This window comes from Oncorhynchus mykiss, chromosome 19 (assembly GCF_013265735.2).
Source record: "Oncorhynchus mykiss isolate Arlee chromosome 19, USDA_OmykA_1.1, whole genome shotgun sequence".
NCBI lineage: Eukaryota > Metazoa > Chordata > Actinopteri > Salmoniformes > Salmonidae > Oncorhynchus > Oncorhynchus mykiss.
Genome location: NC_048583.1, coordinates 13,803,887 through 13,825,215, shown reverse-complemented (window position 1 = coordinate 13,825,215; position 21,329 = coordinate 13,803,887). Strand labels below are relative to the sequence as shown.

Here is a 21,329-nt window from a genome sequence, read left to right as displayed (position 1 = left end):
CTGTACTGTATTCCCTGCCCTAGGACTGCTGGAAGAGTCTAAATGGCCCTAGGCCTGTATCCACAAAGTGTCTTAGAGTAGGAGTGCTGATAGTGCTGATCTAGATTCAGTGTTGCATTTTAGATCATAATGAATAAGAATACATGGATAGAAGGGGTCTAAGCCTAGATCTGCACTCCTACTCTGAGACACTGTATGACTATGGGCCCCAGTTGTCCCACAGGCAGGCAGGCAGCGCTACAATACAGCTGCTCACTCCAGCTTATCCTATCTGGTCTCGACCCAGCTGCTGAGGGGAATTTCTGTGTCATTCTGGGCTGGCATATGACCCAGTACCAGAGTCAACACAACACAGATAGCCAGGCCCCCCATTTAAATTTCCAAAACATTAGCAGCCAGCCACTGACAGCCAGGCAAGACATAAGCAAGGATAGACAAGAAAGGAAGCAATGACTCCAAATGTGGATAGCCAGTCCTTTGGCACAGTGCACTACTCCAATGTCTACCTCTCCATATTCGCTCTGTTTTGCGTCAAGCTCTTTGTCAAGATCAGCCTGAATATTCTCACCCACTTCTATGTGGTGAAGGGGAATCGGAAGGAGGCTGCCCGCATTGCAGAAGAGTTTTATGATTTTGAACAAGGGCACAGTAAGTAGCTGTTTCCGTGAAAGGCAACAGACTATTATTCTATAGTAGAGGGTCATACACACACTTTCTACAGTAACGTGTGTGTATTAGGTTATTCCAGCTTTCCAAAATCTCTGTGTCTGTAACATGCCAGGCCAACTGTATCCAGTCTGCCCAGGAACTACTCAGCCTATCGTTGTGGCCCGGGGGCATTAGAAACACTTAGATACATTGTGTATTAGATATACTTTCTTCTTGATGTCTTTCCATGCTCTTTTCTTGCTGAGGTACTGGGGGAAAGCACTGCATTGTAACAACCGCACCTGGGATGAGGGGAAAGACCCAGAACCTTTGGCATCATGACGACACGTTGGGTTGGCATGACAGAAGTCTCTGATTCAATATTTCTTCCGCCCTTAGCGTATTCCACGCACTGCAATCGTCAAGTGATCTGATGGGATGACACAGGGAATGCACATTTTTGAGACTATGTCAAATGAATATATTCAATCCAGAGGTTTGCAGCTGTACGTGTTTGTATAATTGCGCATGCCCCTTGGATGGGGGTCATACCTAGGAGCTGTGCCCTTATTAAAATGCCACACAATTCATAGACAGATTATATCGAAGCTGAGACTTGGCAGTTACAGCCTGTTGTCATACTCCACCTAGGTTACGCACAGCGACTGTCAGCCAGGAATGTTTTGAGCTGAACAGAAGCATGTTAGAGAGAGGTTAGAGAGGCTCTAGCGTTCCATCCCCAAGTACAACTAGTTTAACTAGTCTATTTGATTTGATAACCTGTAGTAGGGATATTCAATTATGGCTCTGGAGAGGCAAAATACTTATTAACTAGTTATTAAAATTCCCTTATTAATCAAAGACTATTTCAGACCAGGGACATCAGGTATGTAAACTCTCCGATCAATGAATTAACTACCAAAGAAGACCTGCATTATGTCCATCCCTGAATTATTACCTGACAATTATGACCTTATAATGTGACCAATGACGTTATAAACAGCATGTGGGTTTTTCACTTGAATATTGCAAGCAAATGATTGTTACACAAGCAACTAGGCATACTCAAAATAGCAAATACTATATTCAACTCAAAGGTCAAACTTTAGTATTTCAAACCATGCAGAATGAATCCTTAATGAACAGAACGGTTCCTAACCCTGAGACCAGCGGGGGTAAAGGCTGTTCTGGTCCTTCTCTGCCTGTTCATGTTATTGTGGTGCTTGTCCTTGGCAGTGAAATGACAACAAGCTGAGCAACCAATCAGAGAGCAGGTTTTAGACTGGATCATGGTGCACTGTGGTGCGGGGACAGATAGCTGATGTAAACATGCCTGAAGTTCCTTCTGCAGAGAGCTCGAGCGAGCAACAGCCAGAAAACACGTCGAGGAAAAGAACGTTAGAGAACACAGATGATTACACCGCAAAAAAGAAACCACGCTGTTGGGGTATTTTAACTAGCCAAGGTCAGTAGCGTTTTACGCACACACAATTGCGTATTGGCGCACTGGGTGAGTGCGTCTCGGACTGTCACAGTGCAATGTTATTATAGGACTCCTGTGCTGTTCGTGTCGAGTTTATTTGAGGTAGAGAGAGGGGTTGACATAGAAATGTTTCGTGAAAAAGGCACCTGTTCTGGAACATTCTCATAGGATCCAGCCTATTTGGGACTGTGTTATAACATGTGAAATGAAGCAAATGAATCAAACAAACGCCTTGGACACATCTGGTCAAATGGGTCCTTAGAGCAGCCGAGTGCTTATCCTACTGATGTGGATACAGATCCATACATCTTACATCATAACACAAATGCTTTTTAAATTGTATTTAACACATACTTTATTAGTATTATTACTAGGCCTATGTGTAGTAGTAGGCCTTAGGGTATGTGTCTATTAAAGTTTAATAATGACTGGCCTACAACAGCTGAAGCTACCATGTACTCTCATGACTCTCACACAAGACAATAAGAGTATGACCTTTGAACTGGACTAAGCAGCAGCTTCAGACAATTAAACCTGATTGTATCTCTTTATCAGCTGTATCCAATCTAAACTGTAGCTGGGTCACATTAGGGTTGTAACTGCTTGATTACTAATTGACTTTGACATCCAAATGTTGTAAATGCAATAGTTTGTTATTTAAGCAGAGTAAATAAACAAAAATACAGATTGCAGATATTATAGCCATTTCTGCTTCCTCCTGTTATTGCTTAGTGTGGCAAAGGGGAGCCTTAAATGAAAGCAAAAGTCACATGTTCAGTGCACTGTTGCAATATTCATGAGAGCTACCATTTTACTCTGCTAGAATAGAGACACCATGTGCTGTTCGAATGAGCATAATGGGCTTCAGCCGCACCAGGCAACCAGCTATAGAGGATCTGGACTGTGGGAAAGGTTGGCTGGGTTCCTGGAGAAAGGAGAGAAAATAGAGAGAGGGGGATTCCAGGTTGCTGTTGTGACTGGAATTAACTACTTACTGTGGCTCTAACATGTGCTTCCTAAGAATAGCTTCCAAACTCTAATTATCTCTGCAACAGTGGTGGTCCTCAGTGGCACCTGTTGTTATGCTATGTATACCTTGAAAGAGTTATTATCCTTTCCCCCAAAAAAATATCTATCAAAATGAATGTCAATTTGCAACAACAAAAAACAAAGATACAGTATTTTAGTTGTCCTATTCATCATAAAAGATAGTAGCAACGACAGGCCATTTCAGTGTACTACATGAGCTTGTCAGGTGATGCAGATGCCCTTCCAAAGATGGCCGACACAGTCACAGCTCTGCCTGTGTGAATCCATGCGGTGACAAAAAGTCCCTTCAGTACAGTAACAGTACAGTAGGTGACAGGCGCCCTCTTCTCCTACAGGCAGCAATGTCATATACCTATCAATGGCTAGATGTTCCGTGGGGAGACGGAGACATGGGTATGTAGTATTGAATATTGCACTGCATTGCTGTTTATTTAACCAGGTAGGCTAGTTGAGAGCAAGGTATCACTTGCAACTGCGACCTGGCCAAGATAAAGCAAAGCAGTTCGACACATACAACAACACAGAGTTACACACGGAATTAACAAACATACAATCAATAATACAGTAGAAAAATATATATACAGCATGTTCAAATGAGGTAGGATAAGAGAGGTAAGGCAATAAATAGGCTGTGGTGGCGAAGTAATTACAATATAGCAATTAAACACTGGAATGGTAGAATGTGCAGAAGATGAATGTGCAATCCATTTCTTAAAGATATCCATAAAAAGTGTCGTTTAAAGTTTGCCACAAGCCACCTGGGAGACACACCAAACATGTGGAAGAAGGTGCTCTAGTCAGATGAAACCAAAATTGAACTTTTTGGCAACAATGCAAAACGTTATGTTTGGCGTAAAAGCAACACAGCTGAACACACCATCCCCACTGTCAAACATGGTGGTGGCAGCATCATGGTTTGGGCCTGCTTTTCTTCAGCAGGGACAGGGTTAGATGGTTAAAATTGATGGGAAGATGGATGGAGCCAAATACAGGACCATTCTGGAAGAAAACCTGATGGAGTCTGCAAAAGACCTGAGACTGGGACGGAGATTTGTCTTCCAACAAGACAATGATCCAAAACATAAAGCAAAATCTACAATGGAATGGTTCAAAAATAAACATATCCAGGTGTTAGAATGGCCAAGTCAAAGTCCAGACCTGAATCCAATCGAGAATATGTGGAAAGAACTGAAAACTGCTGTTCACAAATGCTCTCCATCCAACCTCACTGAGCTCGAGCTGTTTTGCAAGGAGGAATGGGAAAAAATGTCAGTCTCTCGATGTGCAAAACTGATAGAGACATACCCCAAGCGACTTACAGCTGTAATCGCAGCAAAAGGTGGCGCTGCAAAGTATTAACTTAAGGGGGCTGAATAATTTTGCACGCCCAATTTTTCAGTTTTTGATTTGTTAAAAAAGTTTGAAATATCCAATAAATGTCGTTCCACTTCATGATTGTGTCCCACTTGTTGTTGATTCTTCACAAAAAAATAGAGTTTTATATCTTTATGTTTGAAGCCTGAAATGTGGCAAAAGGTCGCAAAGTTCAAGGGGGCCGAATACTTTCGCAAGGCACTGTAGGTATATGTAGTTGTCCACATATTCTAAGTCAGAGCCGTCCAGAGTAGTGATGCTGGACGGGCGGGCAGGTGCGGGCAGCGATCGGTTGAAGAGCATGCATTTAGTTTTACTTGCATTTAAGAGCAGTTGGAGGCCACAGAAGGAGAGTTGTATGGCATTGAAGCACGTTTGGAGGTTTGTTAACGCAGTGTCCAAAGAAGGGCCAGAGGTATACAGAATGATGTCGTCTGTGTAGAGGTGGATCAAAGAATCACCAGCAGAAAGAGCGACGTCATTGATGTATACAGAGAAGAGAGTCGGCCCGAGAATTGAACCCTGTGGCACCCCCATAGAGACTGCCAGAGGTCCGGACAACAGGCTCCCTCATAAAAGAGACTCATGTCTCAATAGGGTTTCACCTGAATAAAGGATTAATAAAATAATTTAAAAAACACCTAAATATTGTTCTCTGACGTGAATGGTAGTGTTGTTGGGTGTGTAGGGAGAGATTGAGCTATGCCTGCCAGATGTACAAGGCTATGCCTGCCAGATGTACAAGGCTATGCCTGCCAGATGTACAAGGCTATGCCTGCCAGATGTACAAGGCTATGCCTGCCAGATGTACAAGGCTATGCCTGCGGTTGTACAAGGCTATGCCTGCCAGTTGTACAAGGCTATGCCTGCCAGATGTACAAGGCTATGCCTGCCGGTTGTACTAGGCTATGCCTGCCAGATGTACAAGGCTATGCCTGCCAGATGTACAAGGCTATGCCTGCCAGATGTACAAGGCTATGCCTGCCAGATGTACAAGGCTATGCCTGCCAGATGTACAAGGCTATGCCTGCGGTTGTACAAGGCTATGCCTGCCAGTTGTACAAGGCTATGCCTGCCAGATGTACAAGGCTATGCCTGCCGGTTGTACAAGGCTATGCCTGCCAGATGTACAAGGCTATGCCTGCCGGTTGTACAAGGCTATGCCTGCCAGATGTACAAGGCTATGCCTGCCAGATGTACAAGGCTATGCCTTCCAGATGTACAAGGCTATGCCTGCCGGTTGTACAAGGCTATGCCTGCCAGATGTACAAGGCTATGCCTGCCAGATGTACAAGGCTATGCCTGCCGGTTGTACAAGGCTATGCCTGCCAGATGTACAAGGCTATGTCTGCCAGATGTACAAGGCTATGCCTGCCAGTTGTACAAGGTTATGCCTGCCAGATGTACAAGGCTATGCCTGCCAGTTGTACAAGGTTATGCCTGCCAGTTGTACAAGGCTATGCCTGCCGGTTGTACTAGGCTATGCCTGCCGGTTGTACAAGGCTATGCCTGCCGGTTGTACTAGGCTATGCCTGCCGGTTGTACAAGGCTATGCCTGCCGGTTGTACTAGGCTATGCCTGCCGGTTGTACTAGGCTATGCCTGCCAGATGTACTAGGCTATGCCTGCCGGTTGTACAAGGCTATGCCTGCCAGATGTACAAGGCTATGCCTGCCAGATGTACAAGGCTATGCCTGCCAGTTGTACAAGGTTATGCCTGCCAGATGTACAAGGCTATGCCTGCCGGTTGTACCGGATGTACAAGGCTATGCCTGCCGGTTGTACAAGGCTATGCCTGCCGGTTGTACAAGGCTATGCCTGCCGATTGTACAAGGCTATGCCTGCCGGTTGTACTAGGCTATGCCTGCCGGTTGTACAAGGCTATGCCTGCCGGTTGTACAAGGCTATGCCTGCCAGATGTACAAGGCTATGCCTGCCAGATGTACAAGGCTATGCCTGCCGGTTGTACAAGGCCATGCCTGCCAGATGGCCTGCTTGGTTGAGCTAAAGTTATATATAGCTCCATCCACACTGTAAGAGAGTGAAAATCTATCTAGCGCTCCGTGATATTAGTGACAGCTGTGACAACTGGGTTTCAATTTTCTGAACATATGAACATATGGATAGTGGACTGGTACTACTGGCTTTTGGGAAGTAATTCTAGATTAGGATTACGGTAATGATTGAATAATAAGGATACCGACAGAGAGTGAAGGCTATGATGAATGCTGTCATTGTATCAGACTTGAATGGGAATGTGCTGGTTATATATATATATATTTGTGGATGTGAACATTAAGAGCTTGTGTGATAGTGAAGGGCTGTCACTGTAAACGAATGACTGTAATGTGTGTTGTTTTGGAGAGGCTCAGTGTTTTGTCTGTCCCTCTCCCAGGGTCATGGGCGGACCGGTCCCCTCTCCACGAGGCAGCGTGTCATGGCCGTCTCCTGGCCCTCAGGACCCTTCTCTCACAGGTGAGTCACACACAGAGGGGCGGGGCACCACATCGCAAAGATTTCTGGTCAATTGTTTATACAGTGTTAAGACAGAGGGACTTTTTTGACACCTTTATATAAAATAAAATGCTGATGCTCTGTCTGTACGTCCCAGATAAGATACATATATGTTTGCCATTTTCCCTTGTAGTCAGATCTCCAAAAGTTTATTTGGGTAGTTCATCTGTAGATGCTCTACAGACTGTCAGTAATATTTCAATTATCTATCTACTAACTTTAGCGCCAACCCTAATCTTAACCCTTATCCTAAACCTAAACTCAACCCTAACCCTGACCTAACCTTAACCCTCACTCTACACTATCTAGAAACTAAAAAGGCTTCTTCGCCGGTTCCCATAGGAGAACCCTTTGAAAAACCCATTTTTGCTTCCAGGTAAAAACCCTTTTGGTTCCAGGTAGAACTTTTTTTTTACACAAAGGATTCTACATGGAACCCTAAAGAGTTCTACCTGGAACCAAAATGATTTATAGTATGGAGACAGCCTTAGAACCATTTTGGAAGCCTTTTTTCTAAAGAGTGTGTCGTGGAAATTTCCTCTATTTACCAAATCATGGGAGCAAACCACACACACAAGTCAGAGTTAGTTATAAAAGTCAATCTTTAATTATATGAGCTCTATCACAACCCTGTGACTCTCAGATCGATTCAGTGTCTAACCATCTAACCGAGCCCCTTCCACATTTCAAATGAGGTCCTTTATAGTAAAGACACACACACAGGATAAGACAGCATAGACATAATAAATCGTTCAGCTTTGTCTCCTTACTCAAACCCCAGAACCATAAACCAACCCTCCATATCACCAGGCATATATCAAATTGTCATTTAGATACAACCAACTCTAAATACAACCAATCCTGGACAAGCTCACGGAGAGGAGAATGATTCCAGACACTGCCATCTCCGATGGGAAAACTAGGGAGTGAACTGGCACACACACAGTGGAGCAAAAGACATGCTTACACATGATGACACTTTGACCTCTCCCCTCTCAGCGGCCATGCAACTTAGTCTTGACATAGAACAGATACTGCAACCCTGCCCACAGTATTATACAAAAATACCATTCTGATGAGAATTAACTTACACACATTTGATAAATATAAAACATCTTACATATGTTACCAACAAATTCTGATTATCCCACGACAAGTGTAACCCGTATTGGAAACCTAACCGTAACCTTAGCAAGCAGCTGCTTCTCAACAGACAGTGTGTTGATAGTATGACCATCTGTAGAGCATTTACACAAAATAAAGTGTAGGGAAAGTGAGACCTATATAACGAATGCAAACATTTCTTGTTGTCATCCCAGGGTTACAACGCAAACATCCCTACCATAGACCATGTGACGCCGTTGCATGAGGCTTGTCTGTCAGACCACGCGTCATGCGCCAAGGCGCTTATTGCAGCTGGTGCCAACGTAAGTCATGACCAAACGGACGCACACACAAACACATAACGCTCCACGTCAGAACGAGACGTCATTATGCTGTGGCAGCAACTCCTCTTTTTACATTCCAATTGACTGACAATGCTCCATCTATCTGATCAGGTAAATGCCACCACCATTGATGGGGTGACACCACTGTTCAATGCCTGCTCAGCGGGCAGTGCCACCTGTACAGAGGTACTGCTGGAAAATGGTGCCAAGCCCCAGTCAGAGATGTGCCAGCCCTCGCCCATACACGAAGCCTCCAGCAAAGGTACTGCCATCGCAGGATATGTGTGTCATACACATAGCTGTCATAGCTGTCATAGCTGTGAGGTTTTGAAGTACTCTGGCTGTAATTTTGGTATGTTTCCCCCCTCTATTCTAAGATGAGAGTACTGAATGCGTTTCTGAATGAGAGAATCCTGGTAACACAGGGCGTATTGTGTGTAGGCAGAATTGCTTGTCTGGAGGCACTGATCACATGGGGAGCAGACGTGGACTATGATATTCCTCACCTGGGAACCCCCCTGTACATCGCCTGCATCTCCTCGGGACTCCAGTGCACACAGAAACTCCTCGATGGAGGTCAGTAACTAACCAGACACTTTGGTCCTAACTTCACATGATCTCTCCCATTGACATCAATGCATTTTTATTTATTTATTTTTTACGGTTCATCCGTTTGTACTTTTCCCCCTTCTGTATTCAGCATTTAGTAAGGAAAGGTATGTCACGGGACATTGTTTTACCTGACGCAGTACTCACAAACATGGAGCGTGTTCAGTAGGGAGAATCTTTTGAAACTGAGGGAAACGGGAAGGAACTACACAAACGAGTCCCTTCCGATCATAGATTCATGTTTTCTGTTGCAAACCATTTTGGTACAGTGTGACCTATTGAACAAAACCAATGTTGTCTGGTTTGCTCCACAGGGGCCAATGTGCAGAAGGGCAGGTTCCTGGAGAGCCCACTCCATGCAGCAGCTCAGAAGGACTGTACTGAGATCATCAATGTGTTGTTAGAGTTTGGAGCGAACATTAACGCTAAAAACCTAGAGCTGAAGAGACCGGTGGAGTCAGCCCCACCTAACAGCTCAGCAGAGGAGACGTTACTGCTGTATGAAGGTAAGATTATGCTCAGTTCACATGGGAATATCAGCCTGATTCCAGATCAGTTTGTACTGTATAACAAACTCATATGTTTGTTTTCATGCCAAACTTGTGGTCTGATCAGAAACCGATACTGAAGTTTCTTGATGCTAATTCTGATCTGGGACCAGGTTAGGAAATATCCCCATTCAGCTGTTGGGAAGAAGTCAGAATCCCTTGTAAAACATTGCTATTTGGATTATAAAAGTGCATGATATTGAGGCTGTCTTGGATTAATCAGATAATCTCTATATCTCTTGCTCTCTCCCTCTTGTTTCTCTCTCTCTCTCTGCAGCAACACCTCAGTCACTATGTCAACTGTGTCGTCTCAGTGTCAGAGATTATATGGGCCGATCTCGACTACACCTCATCCCTCAGTTACACCTCCCCAACCCTCTCAAACGCTTCCTCCAGTACAGATAGAACACAACGCTCTCTCTCTCTCTTTCTGTCCCTTCCCCTCTCTGTTTCTCTCTGTCTTCCTCTTTCTCTCTCTTTCTAAATGAGAGAGCATCGTCATAATAGAGGATATTCTTTCTCCCACCCTCTCTTTTTTTTCTCTCTGTTTCTCTCTCCGTCCATCTTTATCACCAAGGGAATTTTTTATTACTCACTGAACCTTGTTTCTTTTTAACCCAGAACCTCAAATGCACCGAATCCCTCCCATTCACTGACATCTGTTTCCACTCTTTCTCTGAAGCACCTACGTACAAGGTCATGTAAATATGTATATTCTGTTACATTGACCAAAACAACAACTCTTATGCTAATCAGAGGTACTGTGAATAATATTGCATTTCAATTATTTTCTAATATAATATTAGCCAACTAATATATTAACGTGACCCGTATATGCATAACTCACTGAAAAATGTACAGTATTTTGCCAAAACTCATTTCACATACCTCTCACCTGTTTCACTCTAATAAATAAGAATGTTATTCCATGATGTGGTTGTCTTGGAGATTATACTTCTGGCATGTTTCGGCTGTGGTTTAGTTCAGTCGTTTTTTTCTTCTTGTCTACAATACTAGATGGCGCTCTGTAGCAGGACCCATTTTCTCAATCTATTTAGAAGATCCTTTCACCTTTTCCATCAATCAAAACTCAAATGTATCCTGCTCACGATACATTGGTGTCGTCTTTATGGTACAAAAACTGACATTTTGATATTTTCATGAACACATTTTATAAACTGCAACGGCAGTACAAACAAACTGTACATGTGTCAATAAGTAAAACACAATCAATAAATACATATGTAAATAAATGCATTTGAAGATCATTTAAGTATAGGTGGAAAACTAATATTAATACATTATTTTTTTTAAATGACAACACTTGTATAAATTATCTGAATAAATGTTTGTTTCAAGAAAACCTCTTGTCTTTACATGAATGTACCTACTTACCAATATACTGTATGTTGCAGTGATAAATAGTTTTCTACTTTAAGGCACAACCTTCAGGTATTACATTTTTTTTAAATGATTAATTAGCCTATTTATTCCGGTCTGTGTTTCAAAAGCAAAATGATTCTCAAACATTGCCTTTTTATCACAGCTTTCGGTTTAACATATAAGCTAGCTAGTCTTAGCAGGTTGTCACCCTGTCCGCCAAATTGTGATGGTAATAATGACTTGCGTACAGAAGCTTGTCATCATTATGAAATCACTACAAGTTCTGCAGTCAGGTGATGGCTACAAATGATTATGAAGGAGGCAACGCTGACGAGACTCAGAGGCATTCCAAAGCGTCGAACCCCACCATAGAATAGGAGTTTTAATCCTATGAATCAAGTGTCGTAACAGCTATTACACTTGCAAGTCCCTAGCCGTGTACAGTACCAACTACCTCCCCTTCTAGCTAGCCACTGTGATCCCTGAAGCAGTGCTGCGCAACTCAGCAGGAACGACAGTCTTATGTACAATACAAGAACCCATTCACAAGTTAATTGACAACATTACATGTCCGCGTCCTTTTTTTTTGTTTGTAGGTCCAGCAGAAGTCTTATACCTTCACAGTCAAACACAGTACTGCACAGACACCATGCTGCTAAGCTGTTTTAATGCGAACGCAATCACGTCCTACATCAATTATTTGACTGATTGATGCTAAGCTAAATAAAAGGCTAACGGGTACGTTTCTCTGTATTTGTTTTGCTTTCGTTCAACTACCCCTGTAAGCCGACATCACCATCCGCTCTGCTCTTGTGCATGTATGTGTGCGGGCTGGTTTCTGTAGCAGACAGAAAGGATGATGCAACATTGCACAACGTTAAACCAACAGCAATACAACACACATATGGTGTTCACCAATCAAATGAGGCTGGTGCTATGACCATGAGCACAATAAGAATCACATGGCTCGTCGACTTGTCTGTCTGTGTAGTGATGTGCATGTGACGGTGTTTCTAAAACCAGACAGCCGTACTAGAATGGTCTCACTCCTACATAGAAACACTATCACCCGTTTCAACCATGCGAACCCTCTTTGTCAGTGTCTAAGTACGGCAACACGTTTTCTGTGAGAAGCTGTAACACTGTTGACTGGATGACTTGTGCTGCACACATTGTAAAACCACATAGAAAAAGCACACAGTGGAGAGAACTCATTTTAAGCATCCTTCCTCCCATCTCTCTTCTTTCGTCCTGGAACGTCCATCCCTTCTTCCTTCTTTCTCTCAGGAAGAGCAGGTGTCGGTCCTGACGTCGCCCTTTTACCGTCGTGTGACCTTGGCCTCGGAGGCTGACCAATCAAATGCTATTAGTCCTGTAGCCCATCCTCGTTGGCTAGGCTGGCTCTTAGAAGGGGTTGAGACGGACACCCGTACCCAGAGGTGAGAAAGGGTTCACTTTGGCCCACATAAGGGCGTCGTTCAATGATATGGCCGATTTACCGTCCTCAAGGAAAAACACAGGGCCCTGAGTGAAGAAAGGAAAAACACAGCACTACTTTTATTCCTCTACCATTGACCTTATCACCATGGCCTGCAAAACAGTTTAAAGGTTGTAACAAAGTCATCTTTCTCCCCTTGACTCACCAGAGGAAGTGACTGAGACACACAGAAAGCAGAAAGGCACTTCAAATCGTCGCTGTGGATACAGCTTGAGCAGCAATTTACTGATTACCACCCACATAGTGATTACCCACCACTAGGGGACTACAAATAGTAACCACTTATGGGTTATATATAGCATGGTCCTCTTTATAAGGGGTTAGAAAGCATGGCGGTTTCGGGTCTGGGGTGCTGCTGAGCCCTTTGTTTCCCTGACCCAGATTAAGCCTAGTCTCTAACCAAATTCTATGTCCTCCAAACTGTCCCTTTGTGACCAACGTATTTTTCTGAATACACTTTGGTTGATTTATTATTATTAATTGGTTGATTGCTTGAGGCTGACCTGGATCCTGAGTCCGGTAAAGCAGGAGACCTGGACGTCAGAGTGGCTGGGCAGGTTGGAGCCTGTGACATAGTCGGGCCCCTCCAGGCCCCTGAGTGGCTCCTCCTGGAGCCTGTCTAGCAGACGGGCGTGCTCTGCCTTCTGGGCCTCTGACGGAGGGGTGTAGGGAGCCTCATCAGGACCCCTGGAGCTGGGTGGCATGGAGACAGAATCAAATGATTCAGACAGATAAACACTGGTGTGTTTTGATGTCAGACTTTGAACCTCAAACTGTCTTGAGTTTGCTAGTCCAATACTTGGACGTGATGACTAACGTATTTGCAAGGCCAGAGTAGAGTATATCAGAGTCATGGATTGATAAGACAATTCTTCCACTCACTTGATGAGAGACTGCGTGCAGGCCATCCATGCCTCCAGCTCTACAGAGAGTTGCTCTATCTGTAAGGGAACAGACACCTCTCTCCTCTTCATCAACTGACTGGGGAGGAAGGTGAGAGGTCAGAGATAGGGCTTTTAAATTCAACATTGAATTGGTGATGTAGGTTCAACACAGACATTTTTGCGTCTTACCTGGTGTACTCGTAAAGTGCAGGAACAATGCTGGAGTACTGTCTTCTGATGGCCAACAGTGCACCGATGTAGCCAGATAGGATGAGCAGCTCACTTCGAGCTCTATAACACAGAAAGAACATCCAAGGTGAGAGGGCTGAGGACCAATCTACAGCAGCAGACATTCTTATCCAGAGCGACTTACAGGAGCAATGAGGGTTAAGTGCCTTGCTCAAGGGCACATTGACAGATTTTTTACCTAGTCGGTTCAGGGATTCGAACCATAAACCTTTCGGTTGCTGGCCCAACACTCTTAAACACTAGGCTACCTGCCTAGACCCAGGTGACGTTGTGTCACACATTCTGATTCCCGGTCACTTACTCAGTGAACTTGGCAAGTATGAGCCGGTCCGTTCTAATGTAACCCAGAAGGTCCAGGATAGGATGGACAGAGTCTACGGTCCAGTCGGAATCACTCAGCTGTTCTTTGACGTGGGCGATGCCAACAAGCAGGGCTGCCTCGGGTTCTGGACTCATTAGATAGTACTTGACAGCGTTGAAGATGTCTCCCTCGCTGACAGCAGACTCAGCTAACGCCTGACACTCTTCCAGACTGGGAAGACCACACTGAAACAACACCACCAATTATTAACATGCATTTTTTTACTTCAATGTTGTTGTTGACATTTTCATGTCATATTGTCGATAGGTCTATTTCTATGTTCTTCTGTTTAAACAATTAGGGCCGGTTTCCTGGACCCAGTTTGGACTAAAAAGGATGCTCAATGGGGAATATTCCCGCTGAATTTCAGCACCAACTTTTTCATGGATTTGGTCTATCTCCGAGGAGCTCCCAGGGTAGAAGGCACACAGCTTGGCCAGCAGGACCTCATTGTCTGGGATCATCTGGAGAAGGTCAGCTGCCAGGTCCCTGGGAAGGAGAAGGGTGGTGACATCAGTCTAGTTGTTGGATTGCAGAGGACACATCCACACATCCCTTTGAAAACCTAAGCAGTCTTTATGAATCCAGAATAAAGTCAAATCCATTCTCGCAGTAAACATAGGGTTATGATACATGAAACATGTGTAATACCTGCTTCCAACTGATGGAAAGCTATGAGAGAAATGAGAGAATGGAGATGATAAACAAATGCACTTTACATATTCACAATCATATGGAGAATATATATATAACCTAGCCTGTCGTGTTCATTAGCCCTCTCATGGAGAGTTGTAATTGGCTCTTACCAGGTGGGTGCGGTCATGTACTTCCTGGCTAGTAGCTCCAGGACGTAGTGAGTGGCCTGATTGGCTGATTCTCCCAACACCAGCCCTACACACACAGCCAGCTCCAGCTCATTACCCCGGATCAGACTGGCCATGGCTAGCTGTGGGGAACACACAACAACATGATAGGTTATGCATCTCCTAAATATGCACATTTATGTTCACATTCATAGGCATTAGTGCTCTGTAGGCCGCTGATTAGTAGAACCGGGTGTATTGGGAGTATGGTTGGAACAAAACCCTGCAGGAGGGTAGCTCATGCCCAGCTTTAGGTTTCAGGTGCACAACTAGCATGCGCAACAGTGAATGTTATGTGTGTATTACAAGAGATCATACATACGTAACCTTTGACGACATCATGCCCTGTCTGTGTGTTTACCTCAGTGTTGTCCACAGCCAGGTGACAGCAGGCCGCCAGCACAGCACGGCCATCTTGGAAATACCACTCCGCTAGCTCCTTACATGCACAGTGCAGTAGCCTGGAACAACAGAGATTACACTTCACCCTCACAAGCCTGGGGTCACGAGGGGATATTCAGTTGCCCAGCATGGATGCAATGCACCATGGACAGGAAGGTGATTACGTATGCTGTGGAACACACCATCATTAGGCAAAATGGTGTATTTTCATGTGAAAAGGACACACCCGTTATATGCCTGTATGTCGTCGCTGTCTGTAGTGGTTGTATGGTTGATTACGGCGGTCTGAGGCACGTGGATGTTGCCTTCACAAGCTCCCTGTACAAGAACAAAGGTATGACGTACGGCAGCAATTGGGCTGAATGAACCTTCAATCCAGATAAGGCAATTAACATGGTGGTATGTTGTTCTCTCTTTTAGAGAACAGGGGTTCCCGATTGGAACCAATACATGTTTTATATTATGTCACTTTGTTTTCTAACTATACAATTAATCAAAGGATGTCAATGTCGACATACCTGAGCCACTAGCAGCGCCTCGTTCAGTTGACCCCTGGCAGTAAAGAAGCTGACCAGCTTCCTCACGTCTCCCGTGGCGATGCAGTACGGGATGATATCGTGGTTTTCTTCCTGCATCAGCTGGTCGGCTCTTCTACGAGGGCACATGCATTGAGCAAGGAAGTCAACAACCACTGTTGTGGTTCTAATTGTAAGCCGCTCTGGATGAGAGCATCTGCTAAATGGTTCAGATGTACATGTAACCATTACATGCCTCTTGAATTGACAAACTAACTCAAAACATACCGTTGCATGAGTTTCTTCCAATACTTTATGGATACACCAGGGGCAACTGACAATGCCTTGTCCCACTGACAAATACAGAAAACATGACAAATATCATCATTATGTACAGCAATTAATGCTGTGATTGTTAATTTGACACCCTTTATTGAGGGACATACTGTAATGCCGTATGAGTCCATGTATTGTTCCTGATACACCCATAGTTGTTCTACACACAGAAAAAATATGCTATTTAGTACCAAAAATGGTTCTGCGGCTGTCCCATAGGAGAACCCTTTGAGTAACCCCTTTTGGTTCCAGGTAAAACCCTTCTACACGGAACCCAAAAGAGTTCTACCAGGAACCAAAAAGGGTTCTACCTGGAAGCAAAAAAGGTTCTACCTATGGGGACAGCCGCAGAACCCTTTTGGAACCCTTTTCCCCCTAAGAGTGTAGCCTAGGGCCTATAACGAATAGGTCCATTACCTCTCCCAGTTCCACCATGAGTTCACAGTATCTCTGGATCTGCCCCAGTCTTAGATGGATCTCTGCTGCGTCTCTCAGTCTCTCCTCTTTACTGGGAGCCCCGATCCCCCCGCCGAACTTAGACATCTTCACTATGGTCAATTCCTGGGCCTCAGACTACAGAACAGACACATTGAAATAGGTACTGTAAGTGAATAGTCGTGAAACGTTTGATGTTCTTTTGAAAAACGAACCCCTTAGAAATACGACTCATACGCTTGGTCCAAAATCACTCCATCCCCCTTTCCTTCTGCCCTAACCCTTGGATGTTTGCAGATCTGAAGGGACTGGACCATGTGTGAGATGAGACAGTCAGTCAGTCAGTGGTCGACTTACGGTTTTGAAGCGGACCAAGTGTTTCATGTGCATGATGCCCTTGCCGTAGCTCTGGGGAAGCAGACTGTCGTCCTGCCCATTGATCACTGACACCAGGTCCCACAGGTTATGACTACCCCCTGGTGGCTGGAGGAAAGAACACAGAACAAGTATTCATAAGCACTTCATAAGAGTAGGTAGTATGTACAGTACATAATACATGGGGATTCCAGTATATATATACTACCAAATAGGAGTACTAACTTGAAGGGTTATCTATAGGTTATTTGATACCTGATGATATAAAATTATACCAAGAAAGAAACGACTATACTTCCATCAAACCATCAGATTAAAACCATGTGTCTGGACTTCAGGAATGGAATAACTAAATGACTGTAAATAAAGTGCTATTCATTTAAGGAAAATTGCGAGTAAATGTACTCACAGAGAAACATTCAGAGAACCACCTGAGTTTCTTCACCCGTACTTCACTGGAGAGTTTATCCAGCTCCTGCTTGATGTCTCTGGACACCTTCCCACAGAGCAGAGGGGTAGCACCAGGTACCATGGCCCTATCTGGAGGAGAGGAGGGGATATAGTACTCTACCATGCAGACACACACAGGTTCAGAATGATGTCAGATCAGATGAATTGTTCTTGTGAGGATATGTCGGGTTTGGACTGATAAATATTTGCGGTATCACTCTCTCACAGTGGAGACAGAGTTTTGAGCAATCAACATATTGATGTCATGAGTAATCAACACGTCTATAACAATATAGTCATAGTGACTGATGGGAGAGGGATAAAGAGCGTTTACTGATGAATCTCTAATCCTGGAGTGTATACAGATAGAAATGTAGCACATAGAACTAACACGATTCCTTATTCTACATGGCCAGTGATGTAGAGGTAAAAAAAAATTGACGAGCAAACGCTAAGCGCAGTTCCTGGTGAGTAAAGTTACGCTCCCTATATTTTCAATGCATTTTTTCAGCGAAAGGTGGGTAAACGCTGGCACAAAATAAGGGTGTTTACGTGCCTTACCCTCCACTGTACATGTTCTACACAACACATTTCTTCAGTATCGGAACATTTAACTGACCCGTGTTGCCGATGATGTCGTCCCAGCTGTGGTCAGCCAGGACGTTGACCAGGAGCGGAGCGATGAGCGGAGTGAGGGACCACAACCTGACCGTAGAGTCCCGGGAACATGAGGCCATGGTGAACGGACGGCTGGGGTGGCAAGTCAGGCCTGGAGGAATCAGATCAGGTTGCAGCATTACAGACACAGTGTCAGTGTAGAAACAGTACCATATATTTCATTTCACACTCATTGGCCTCTATAAAGCATAGCAGGTTTCCCCAACTGGTGGTCCACAGATTATTTTATTTGGCCCCCAAAATTTCTGAACAACCCCCCCCCCCCCCCCCCCCCCCCTTGTTGGACATAAAAGGCTGTGAAAACACCAGCAAATCAGCTCCAAGTGATTTGAATTTTGACTCCCACGCATAATAGAGAGAGATATGTGATTGTATGCAAACGCAAGCAAGGTTTGAGATGATAATGTTTTAGTCAAATATGATATGTTTGGGCTTCTGGTGGTCAGTTTGCAGTCTAGAAATGATCCTGGGCCCATGGCTGAATCTATTTGATGAAGGCTGCAGTGTGGTGTTCCTGATTCATTACTGAGGACCGGTACCATAAACATCAGCGCCGTGGTCGTAGCAGGTGTCCAGGCAAGTTCCGTCCCTGGTGTCCCAGACTTTAATGGTGTAGTCCCAGCTGCCGCTGGTCAGCAGGTAGGGCACCTCCGTGTTCCACATCAGGCCTCGGACCGGAGCCTTGTGACCACTCAGCACGTTGATACAGGCATCCTGGGTATAATCCCAGATACGCACAGTCCTGGAGAGTGGGGAGGGGAGGGAGGGAGGGAGAGAGAGAGAGAAAGGGAGCGAGAGACAGAAAGAGAGAGAGAGAGAGAAAGGGAGCGAGAGACAGAAATAGAGAGAGAGAGAGAGAGAGAGAGAGAGGTTATATGCAGACTCCCATATACATAATAGAGTGACTACTCAAACCAATGGCATCTGTATTGATAATGGTGGCATATCAAATAACTACCATGTGTATCTGTGTATCAGTACAAAGTGTTTACCATGCATTATTCAGGTACTGTTACACATTGGTGGATGTGATAAATTACCCTAATGCAATGTGCTGTGAGACTCAGTGAAAGAACATATGAATAATGTATTAATGTGCTGCGTGTACCCGTCATCTGAGCCACTGCAGAGAATACCCTCTCTGAGAGGAGACCAGCGCACGTGGAACACCTTGGCCAGGTGACCCGTGAACACCTTGAGTGGCTGGTCAGAACTGGTGGCCAGGTAGTACACGCGCACGTTTTTATCCTCACAGCCCGTGGCTATCATGTCTCTGGGAATGGAGAGAGAGAGAGAGAGAGAGAGAGAGAGAGAGAGAGAGAAAGAGCGAGAGAGAGAGAGAGAGAGACAGAGACAGAGACAGAGAGAAAGAAAGAAAAAAGAGTGAGAGAAAGAAAGAGAGAGAGGGATAGATACAGAGAGAGACAGAGAGACAGAGACAGACAGACAGACAGACAGACAGACAGACAGACAGACAGACAGACAGACAGACAGACAGAAAGAAAGAAAGAAAGAAAGAAAGAAAGAAAGAAAGAAAGAAAGAAAGAAAGAAAGAAAGAAAGAAAGAAAGAAAGAGAGGGAGAGAGAGAGAGAGGGGGAGAGAGAGAGAAAGAAAAGAGTGAGAGAACGAAAGAGAGAGAGGGATAGATACAGAGAGACAGAGAGACAGAGAGACAGACAGACAGAAAGAAAGAAAGAAAGAAAGAAAGAAAGAAAGAGAGAAAGAGAGAGAGAGAGAGAGAGAGAGAGAAAGGATAGATCTAGTAGAGTATAGGTAACTAACTACATCTTCCAGTATACCTGTTATACAGTAATGAAGGTGAACTACACAAGTGGACTCTTACTTGTTATTCTGGCTCCAGTCACAACCAAACACAGCAGCAGGGTGCTTGTACTTGTGTAAGACCCTGCCGTCGATGGTCCTAATGATGCAGAAGCCGTCGCCACTACATGTGGCTATTCTTTTCGAGTCCTTATGGCTCCATGCGATACAGAAGATACCATGATTCCCATGCTGTTGAGTACACAAGGGAACAAAAACGTTTGTGACATAAAAAATATATTGATAAACTAAAGAAATTATTGATAAATCACTCTATTCTCCTTTTCACACTATCAGGCCGACCCGAACAAACTGCTGGATACTGGATGCGTAACCAGGCTAGCTCAGTACAGCTTGGTTTGGTTTAACTCGGTTCGGCTCAGTAGTGTGAAAAGCCCTTATGACTGTCTTGTTTTTGGTCGGGGTTGTTGACGCACCTCATTGAATCGTGTGATCATCTTGCCTTTCTTCACATCCCAGATGAATGCACCGTTCCGGGACGTGGCTCCGGCTATGCAGTTCAGGTCTCCTTTCGAAGAACACACACGAAGATAACAAGAGACATATTTACGGCTTCCAAATGAATGAACGCAAGAAAGCGCAACATATTTCATAGCTTGGTTTGAATCGTAAAAAAAAAGTGCATTACGTTGACTTCTTAATTTATATTCAGTAAATCATTACCAACGGGAAAGAACTCAAGGTAACACTTTACATGAAAATATATACTTAAGGCGTTCATAAAACATCTATTCATCACCAGCAGAGACGTTTTCAAAATAAAAGTCAATATGACGAATTATGGTATATAAAGGGTGTTTCGAATTAGAGCATGGGAAGGTTCGGAGTATATCAAAGTATGCGAGATGGGACATGGGGGCACTTCTTGGATGAAAGAAGGTTCAGTGAATGGGGAGGTGCAGCGTGAGGTAATACAGTGGGGGAGGTGCAGCGTGAGGTAATACAGTGGGGGAGGTGCAGCGTGAGGTAATACAGTAAAGGGAGCGCTTCTCAAATGTCATGTTTTATGAGTTCTCCACACTCTCGTCCTCACAAGAACGTCCTCGGAGAATGCACTCGGAGCACGACAACGTGGAACAAGGTAGAAAACATATTGAGAAACACCCTAAGTTTTATGGTCTGCGTGTGTTCTCTCCCCGTGTCTTACCAGGAGCCCAGGACAGGGAGTAGACCACACCCTCGTTGCCGGGAGACGTATTAACCGCCGTGAGGGTGTTGATGTCCCACACCTTAATGGTCCCGTCAAACGAGGCTGTCGCCAACAGGTTGGGGTCGTCTGGCTTGAATTTACAGTCAAATATGGTCTCAACGTGACCCTGAGAACAACATATTGTTTCATGGTCAGGTCTTCTTCAACATGAACTGGATTGGGAGTTATGTACAA

General features: G+C 44.5%; 2 protein-coding genes across 6 annotated transcripts in view; one reads left to right on the top strand and one right to left on the bottom strand.

Moving 5' to 3' along the window:
* Window positions 1-377: 377 nt before the first annotated feature.
* On the top strand, window positions 378-10,981 carry LOC110497394 (ankyrin repeat and SOCS box protein 5). 3 transcript variants are annotated; one of them, XM_021573480.2, is made up of 7 exons: window positions 378-648; window positions 6,950-7,029; window positions 8,388-8,495; window positions 8,628-8,778; window positions 8,958-9,092; window positions 9,440-9,631; window positions 9,951-10,981. In XM_021573480.2, exons 1-7 carry the CDS (start codon window positions 450-452, stop codon window positions 10,076-10,078), a joined length of 993 nt encoding a protein of 330 aa, XP_021429155.2. In that variant the 5' UTR covers window positions 378-449; the 3' UTR covers window positions 10,079-10,981. The 3 variants fall into 3 exon arrangements, with proteins under 3 accessions (XP_021429155.2, XP_021429156.2, XP_036810220.1); XM_021573481.2 differs by lacking the exon at window positions 378-648 and adding an exon at window positions 1,893-2,113; XM_036954325.1 differs by lacking the exon at window positions 378-648 and adding an exon at window positions 3,419-3,574.
* A 337-nt stretch (window positions 10,982-11,318) lies between these two features.
* The window catches only part of LOC110498652 (WD repeat-containing protein 17-like), a 31,008-nt gene continuing 20,997 nt past the window's right edge, over window positions 11,319-21,329 (bottom strand). The window contains exons 8-28 of one of the 3 annotated variants that reach the window (XM_036954322.1): window positions 21,093-21,261; window positions 20,362-20,453; window positions 19,947-20,116; window positions 19,211-19,375; window positions 18,642-18,844; window positions 18,044-18,193; window positions 17,384-17,514; window positions 16,957-17,082; window positions 16,582-16,737; window positions 16,117-16,181; window positions 15,832-15,964; window positions 15,540-15,631; window positions 15,273-15,372; window positions 14,855-14,994; window positions 14,700-14,720; window positions 14,426-14,537; window positions 13,989-14,233; window positions 13,628-13,729; window positions 13,437-13,535; window positions 13,058-13,247; window positions 11,319-12,580 (exon numbers count right to left, since the gene is read on the bottom strand). In XM_036954322.1, coding sequence (XP_036810217.1) covers window positions 12,461-12,580; window positions 13,058-13,247; window positions 13,437-13,535; window positions 13,628-13,729; window positions 13,989-14,233; window positions 14,426-14,537; window positions 14,700-14,720; window positions 14,855-14,994; window positions 15,273-15,372; window positions 15,540-15,631; window positions 15,832-15,964; window positions 16,117-16,181; window positions 16,582-16,737; window positions 16,957-17,082; window positions 17,384-17,514; window positions 18,044-18,193; window positions 18,642-18,844; window positions 19,211-19,375; window positions 19,947-20,116; window positions 20,362-20,453; window positions 21,093-21,261 — 2,781 coding nt within the window. In that variant the 3' untranslated portion in view covers window positions 11,319-12,460. The remainder of the gene's footprint in view (window positions 12,581-13,057; window positions 13,248-13,436; window positions 13,536-13,627; window positions 13,730-13,988; window positions 14,234-14,425; window positions 14,538-14,699; window positions 14,721-14,854; window positions 14,995-15,272; window positions 15,373-15,539; window positions 15,632-15,831; window positions 15,965-16,116; window positions 16,182-16,581; window positions 16,738-16,956; window positions 17,083-17,383; window positions 17,515-18,043; window positions 18,194-18,641; window positions 18,845-19,210; window positions 19,376-19,946; window positions 20,117-20,361; window positions 20,454-21,092; window positions 21,262-21,329) is intronic. The other 2 variants (XM_036954323.1, XM_036954324.1) reach the window with 2 other exon arrangements.

Bases quoted from the DNA above. Each gene is read 5' to 3' on its own strand.
- LOC110497394 (XM_021573480.2), top strand. From the start codon at position 450: ATGACTCCAAATGTGGATAGCCAGTCCTTTGGCACAGTGCACTACTCC. The intron at 8,496-8,627 runs GTAAGTCATGAC...CTATCTGATCAG, and splicing joins TTATTGCAGCTGGTGCCAAC to GTAAATGCCACCACCATTGA. The intron at 9,093-9,439 runs GTCAGTAACTAA...TTTGCTCCACAG, and splicing joins ACAGAAACTCCTCGATGGAG to GGGCCAATGTGCAGAAGGGC.